This window comes from Alexandromys fortis, unplaced genomic scaffold, assembly GCF_014885135.2.
Source record: "Alexandromys fortis isolate MF-2015 unplaced genomic scaffold, M_Fortis_MF-2015_v1.1 scaffold_63, whole genome shotgun sequence".
NCBI classification, from domain to species: Eukaryota; Metazoa; Chordata; class Mammalia; order Rodentia; family Cricetidae; genus Alexandromys; species Alexandromys fortis.
The window spans coordinates 2232107-2240133 of NW_026067953.1; the positions used below are offsets into that span (position 1 = coordinate 2232107).

The 8027-nt window shown below is 35.1% G+C and overlaps 1 protein-coding gene across 1 annotated transcript; it reads left to right on the plus strand.

Annotated features, from left to right (window-relative positions):
- Positions 1-468: 468 nt before the first annotated feature.
- LOC126507256 (heat shock protein HSP 90-alpha-like) lies at positions 469-983 on the plus strand (the record flags this gene model as incomplete). Its single annotated transcript, XM_050151521.1, has 1 exon — positions 469-983. A coding segment is annotated over one exon (375 nt), but the record flags the coding sequence as incomplete, so codon positions are not given.
- Between the last annotated feature and the right edge of the window lie 7044 nt (positions 984-8027).

Sequence of the window (8027 nt, forward strand, 5' to 3'; positions counted from 1 at the left end):
TTGATCTTAGAATCTTCAAAAATGAATCTTGTTCTCTGGCATCTCTGGAGACATAAAAGTCATGCTGTAGATGAGCTGGTTAGGGTTGGGAACCAAACAGTCATTTATCCTCTGCATTATTCCCCATCAATTGCTTTTTATGCTTTAATCTTAAATAAAGTTTTTTTTCAATATAAATAGAATTACATTACCCAACGGTTTCAACCCCTCCAACTGCTTTCAGCTACCCCTCCACAAATTTCTGCCTTACCCAATGCAGAGTGTTAAACATGAAACTATATATACATAAGCACAAAAATTGAATCATCAAGTTATTATCTGAATTTTGACCAATTGTGGATGTCTATAATGGTCACCATCTGCTAGAAAGAAAGCTTATTTAATGATGAATAAGAGCTACACTGGGATGGATTACTATGTTTCATCTTAAAATACATTAGCCAAGGTAACACAAGTTGTTCTTAAAATTCTGTGGAAAGAATCATGAAAGCTCAAGCCCTCAGAGACAACTCAATGATGGGTTATATGGCAGCAAAGAAGCACCTAGAGATAAACCCTGACCACTCCATTATTGAAACCCTCCGGCAAAAGGCAGAGGCCGACAAGAACGACAAATCTGTGAAGGATCTGGTCATCTTGCTGTACGAAACTGCACTCCTGTCTTCTGGCTTCAGTCTGGAAGATCCCCAGACACACGCTAACAGGATCTACAGGATGATCAAGCTTGGTCTAGGTATTGATGAAGATGATCCTACTGTGGATGATACCAGTGCTGCTGTAACTGAAGAAATGCCACCTCTGGAAGGAGATGACGACACTTCACGCATGGAAGAAGTAGACTAAGCTTCACCAGAACTCTGATGCTTACTATCATTCCTTCTGATAATATATTTCCCAGGATTTTTGTTTATTTTTGTTAACATTAAGATATCTGTGTGGCATGAAAACTAAGGGGAAGATAAAATTTCTTTCTATTTGTGTGATACTGTGATACTATAGGTTTGATTCAATAGGTTGGTAGAACGTTTGTTGTAAGACGTAATGTAACCTATTAACTTTGTGGTTTGAAGTGTTTAGCTGTCGATCGAGCTGGATCCCTTATTAGACCAGATAATTTCACTTGGAAGTGTTCTGAGATAATAACTTTATGTTTAACAGAAAAAAATTAAGATGGCTTAAGTTTCATTTTAAAATTTTTCATCCCCTATAGTTCTGCATGTACTAGTCTTAGAAGTAAGTACACAAGCTAAAACAAGAATTCCCCATGTGGCTTGTACCAAGAACAAAATCCTACGCTTCCCTAGGTCTTGTGAGCAAGGCTTGTGAGTGGAAATACAGTGCCCAATCATATTCTGATTTAAAGGGTAAATACAGATGAGAAAAAAGGTGAAAAAAATTCTGTGAGTGGGCTGTTACATCTTTAGACTCCAGGCTTTTGTTTGTTCTGAGAACTTACCTTTTAAAAAGACAGTTTCAAACTGCATTGATATTTTTATTGCTGCTAGAAAAAAAATAAACACCATTCTTGACAGCATCTTTAGTCTATAACAGAAGAAAAAGCATCTTTATTTTCTATAACCCACTTAAAAATATAACTTCAGCAATATGAGTATGTCGTTTAATTATTCTACTTTGTATGTCATAAAAGAAAGGGAAATAATGAAGCAAATGAGATGGTAAAGATATTTACTGGGATAGGGGGGCATCTTGATGAGTAAAGTGTTTGACATGCAAGAATGAAGCTCTGAGTTTAAGTTCCAGAAGTCACATAAGGCTGAGTATGATGCCACACATGAAAAATGAATAATTTAAGTGCTCCTATGGTCACCGGGGAGTGGAAACAGGAGAATATGGCAATCCTTGTTGACTAGCTAGCTTGGCAGTAGCATACAGAATGAATAACAAAGAATACTCTGACTCAAACATGCTCAAAAGCAATGACATATACCTGAGGTTGTCCTGTGATGTTTATGTGTGCACCATGAAAAAGCTACTACACACACAGAGAGTGAGGGAAAGAGAGAATATTTATTGATGATCCTTCATTAATGATCACTTATTTTATTTTTCATGTGTGAGGTTTTTATTTCCCCTAAGTCAGATCACATAATATCTGCAAGCTACACTCCAGATTTTAAACGGAATAAGCACCAGTTCTTTATTTTTATTTACAGTTGGCTTTGGCCATCAAATCAATTGTGTTTTTCTACATTTTAAAGAACATTACCTTGGTAGCTCATCACTCCCATGCAGTTTCATTATACTTCTGTGGTTTCCCTTGATTTTCTCCAGGTTTATGATCCAGAAATTCATTCTCTCCAAAAGCCTTTAGCTGATGATTGTTTTTTCATTATATTCAGTGAGTAAGGCTAAGCTGAAGTGGAAGCTTGTATTGTTGATTGTGTTTTTAATGGCATTACTATTAGATTGATAGCATTGATTAAATGACCCACAGTACGGTAAGCTAAGAAAAATGTTGAAAACCAATACCCATTTTCTAGGAAGTTCTATCCTTTAAAACATGGTGAACCCCTTCTGCCCAAATATGCCCTATGCTACATTAATTTAGCTTATTTAGTTGTAAAACAAGACACGGAAGAGTTAATAGTCAGTCACTTAAAAGTGCCCTTGCACATTAGATTTACTGAACAGCATCTCTTCATTGAAACAGTTCCTGTACTTTTCCAGGAAGCCAAATCCATTACCAGGTTATAGCATTTTTTTCATGTTTTAAGATAAGGCTCAGGATAAGATAAGGTTTATGTAAGGCAGGTATGTTCAAGATCAATAAAGAATATTTGGCCTTTTATTTTAAACACCAGGCACAAATAATTTTCTACTAACTTCTTTTTCATAACAACAAAGGTAGCAATGACAATATTTGTAGAGTTGGGAAATAAATCATCTGGTCAAGGCAGAAAAAATTTCCACAAGACAAATCTTTGACTGTCATTCTAGAGGAAGTGTTTAACTCATAGACAGGACACAAACAGTAATGACCAAGGTTGCCATATTTACTGTGTTAGCTGACTTGCTGAGGTAATATAGAATTTTAAATTAATGGCATTTTATTCTGTAAGATACATAGCTGGATATATCTTTAATTTAAAATACTTGGTACTACTAATTAGAATATACATTTATAAAACAATACTTTAGGTATTATATTAGCTTATTAGTGCAGTATGTATACAAAAAGGACTAAAATGTGCAAGAAATTAATTATCTTACAGTATTGAATGGTAAAATTTAAAAGGAAAATGTGATAAAGTTAACCTTTTTTACAGGATCATGACTGAGATTCTATTTCTGCTCATCTGCTTCTGTAGGTGTATCTTTTATTCTTCACCTCTTATTGATTTCTTTCTAATCAACTCCCTCTCACTTCATTAGGCATAAAAAGATTCAAATTTCTCATTTGGTAAGATTACAAATATTTGTACATGAAAGGTACACCCTACTCTAACAGGATAATGACTTTCTTGAACAATTCAAATTAAAGCCATAATTTAAGTTACTCAGAGTTAGTGTGACCTATATCACTGGGGAGGCATGCATGCAATTAAATTCATATCAAGTATGCAAGAAATAAGATAAGTACTCCCTTAAAACAATATATTTAACATTTGAGAATCTTGGTAGAGAGGCATTTAGGTTTTTTCCAAGTTCTGGCTATGACAAACAGCGCTGCTATGAACATAGTTGTGCACATGTCCTTTTGGTATCATTGAACATCCTGAGATTCCATCTTACACCTGTAAGAATGGCCAAGATCAAAAACACTGATGACCACGTATGCTGGAGAGGGTATGGGTAAAGGGAACACTTCTTCATTGCTGATGGGAATGTAAACTGTTACAGCCTCTTTTGATATCAGTACGGCAATTTGTCAGAAAATTAGAAAACAATCAATGTCAAGGCCGAGCAATACCACTTTTGAGTGTTTACCCAAAAGAGACTTTGAATTCTTGAATGCAACAGAGTCCTCACCTGTGGTGTTCAGTTTGTTCTGCCAGATCCATGCTCAACCAAAAGAAATATCTTTCCTGTAATTTTACACAGGGTGAGGTTTCAGTTATCAAATAAAAGAGAAAGTGGCATAGAGAAGCCAAGAAAAGAATGAACAAAAATGGCTATTTCTAAAAAAAAACAGACACAGATTTATCTAACCAAGAAGAGGTTTAAAGGTATGTTTCACTTTTTGCTTTTTATATATTTTTCAACATGGAACTTTTTATTTTACTTTGAAGTCTCCCACCTACATATTTGGAATTCTCTCTCTCTCTCTCTCTCTCTCTCTCTCTCTCTCTCTCTCTCTCTCTCTCTCTCTCTCTCTCTCTCTCTCTTTCTCTCTCTCTCTCTCTTTACCTATCTATCTATAGCTTGTGCTTGTGTGTGTGTGTGTGTGTGTGTAACTGTGTGTCTGTTTCTGTGTCTGTGTGTATCTGTACATGTATATATAATACCTGGGAAGAATAATTCATCTCACAAGAGTGGAAAGGTGATTCATACACAGTTCTCAGAAAATATTATATCTATTATCCTCTTGTCCATCTACATCTCACTATGACTTTCTTTACTAGAAATGTGAATGATAAAAACAGAATGTTTGTGGACTTTTGAGGGTACAAGCATGTTTACAAAGTTGTGTTTTCTAAAAGAGCTATGAGAAGAGGCTCAACAATTAAGTAAACCAGATTGATAAATAAAATTTTGATGTTTTCAGACACTTGTAATTGGTTCTAATAACAAACTTATGATACAATGAGAATAGTCTACAAACAAGTCTTTAACTTTTATTCAAAACAAGATGTGTACATGTGCATGCCCTAATGTGAGTAGACACACATGAGTACAGACAAATGTGGAAGCCATGGGTTAGATACCTAATAATGACAAGCACTTATGAGCCATCTGATACGGGTGCTAAGAACCAAATTCTTGTCCTTTGGATGTTCAAAAACATGCTCTTAAATATTGAGCCATCTCTCTAGATCTATTTATTTAAGAAAATAAATCTTAATGGTGAGACTTGGAAAGTTTTACAGCACAATTTAATTCACTATCAGTTACTCTGGCTTTAATCAGCTCTAGTACCTCCATAAAACCCTGAACTCACTACCATTTAAATTTAAGCTCATCTAAAATATTCCAGAGAGAGTAAAACTGTGAAGATTTGTAGCATGAAGAGAAAATGTCAATATATGTATTTAATAGCTGAAGGTATACTTAACAGAGATCTGAAGTTGTGAAGCTATGTATCAATAGGCAATTCTGCAGAAACTTGATAGTACAACTGATCATGAAGCACTGTTGAAAATTGAAAAAATAATCCCTAATATATTATGACTATGTCTTACCTCAAATCTGTAATGTGGTGGCAATGTTGTATGCCTCAACAGTAACTTGCCTAGCATGAAGCCTTGAGGTTGATACTAAGTACCAAATCAGAACAAACCAGACCAGACCAGGCCAAACCAAACTAAGCACACTGTTATGGAAGCTAATGAGAAAGTGTCTGTTAAGTTGCTTTAAAAAGTATATTCTATAACTTATCTGTAATTTATGATGATTTTTAAGGGCACCAAATCCAGTTAATTCTATAAATCAAAAAGGAATAAAACCCCCACTATTGACTATACTTCGCTAAGCAACTTAACAGTCAGTTTCTCATTCTTTTGCCTATCACAGGATCTTTGGGTTTGGTTTGGTCTTGTCTGGTTTATAACAGTTAGACTCATTCAGAGGGTCTTTACTTCTTGGGGTCCTAAGGCTAAAAAGAGAAGTGGACACAAGTCCACATCCCTAAGTCTGAAGTTATCTCCAATTGATAATCACTTCTAAATGAAAATTTAGTTTTCTTCAAGGGATTCTTACTGGGGCAACAAACTACTCTTTACCTGTTCTCCAGGGCAGACTGAATGCTTAAAAATGTATGGCCAAGTTCTGGCTATTACAAACAATGCTGCTATGAACATAGTAGAGCATATACTTCTGTTGTATGATAAGGCCTCTGGCAGGGAAACTTGATTGCTCTTTGGGCTAACGAGGGAGGGGGACTTGATTGGGGGAGNAAGATACTCAACAGTGTCCTTCGTGGTTCCTTATCTCATAATGTCGTGTAAAAACTCTTTTGTTTCCATATTAGTATATTTTTATTTTTATTATATATATTTTTCTTCTCTCTTTTATCCCATAAGACCTGTACATAATATATTTGTTCATCTCCAAGTTTGTATTTTTATGGGATTTTTGAGTAGTGAATTAGGGTCTCTGATTCTTGTGCCTTCTTTGGGGCTCTTTTCCTACTATTCATTTGTTTTTGTCCAATTGTGATTTGTTAGGTTTTTACTTATTATATTATAATATATTTATTTTATTATCATCCATAGAAGCTTGTCTATTTTCTAGTAAGAAACAGAAAGGGGGTGGTTCCAGATGGGAATTAGGTGGGCAAAAGCTGGGGAGAGTAGATAGGGTGATCGCAGGCAGAATAGATGATGTGAGATAAAAAAAAAAAAAATCCGTTTTCAACAAAAGGAAATAAAAAAGTCATACATAGCCAAAGTAATCATTCATTACTTAGTAATCTTATCTAATACAAATGTGCATGCTTCTGCTTTATTATTTATTTATTATTTGTTTTGTGAATCTGGCCTGTAATATGACATTGGCAGTACCTCTTCAATTAACAATCTTGTTTCATCCCTTTAAGATAAGCCTATTTTTCTCCAGCCCAAAAACATTTCAAAAATATTCTGCTAAAGTCAGGAAGTCTTCCCCCTTAATACCTTCAAATGTTTTCTTTTTTTTTAATTCAGATTTTCTTCTTGTTTGTAGGTAAGCCAACAAAAGAAATTAAAAATGAGTTTTAAATATTAAACACAGAGTGTCACCTCAAGGAATATAAACCATTCATTAGTTTATAACTTAAGCAATAAAATAATTGAAAAGACTACAAACTAGTTTTATTTGGGGGGGTAAGGAAATAGATAGGTGTTTAAATGTACTTGCTACTTCACAGAAGACCCAGGTTCATTTCCCAGAAGCCATGTAATACCTCACAACTATCTGTAATTCCAGTTCTAGGAGGCCTAAAACCCCCCATTTGACCCATGTGGGCATTGTACACATGTGGTACATGTATAGACACACAAATATGTGGGGACTCCTATTTCCCTTGCAGTCTGTTGGTTACGAGGACACAAAGGCAAAGGGGGCAGAAGCTGACTTTGCAAGACTTTGGATGGTCTGTAAGTAGAGTGAAAACAGTTTTCCAAAAGACTGCTTCAGTGTTGCAGTTCAGTTTTATTCCAGAAGGAGAGGGAATATACAGTATTGCTTTAGCAGCTGGGGCATCACCTAATTTGTGCTTTGGCATCACGTAACTATCATAAAAGCTACTAGAGTACAAAGCCTAGTTACCATATGTGGTTTGGTTCTATTGTCAAGCTCCTAACACAATGTTTAATAATCTAATTTGGCAGGAGGGGGAGAAATTTCCAAGGAACTGTGTGATAGGTTGCACCTAACATAAGTCAGGCAGGCATCCAGGCTCAGGAATATTCTCCAAATAGGGTCAGGCAGAGAAGAGGAAGCCCCTGTGTGAGGAGTGGAGTCCTCCATTTTTTCTGAGCTTGGAGAGAGTTCTCTAGACATGGTGTACTGCAACATTTAATCTGAAGGACCTCCCAACAGGAAAAAAAAAAACTCATACATATAAAATAAAAAATAATTTAAAAGAAGCTTTAATTTTCATGGGAGATATTGAAATCTTAAAATATCTTTCATTACTCTGATGTCTTTTCTTATCTATCAGTTGGTTTTCTTTGTTAACTCATGACTATCTTTGGTCCAAATGAATAAAAGGTAAGGGTTTATTAAATTGTATGCAGATGCTGATATTAGATATATGTGCTTTGCAACATGATGAATGCATCATCTACATATAGTTCTCAAATATTTTAACCATAAAATTTGAAAGCATTTTCATAACTATTTAAAAGAATAAGCCTTGGCGTTATGTG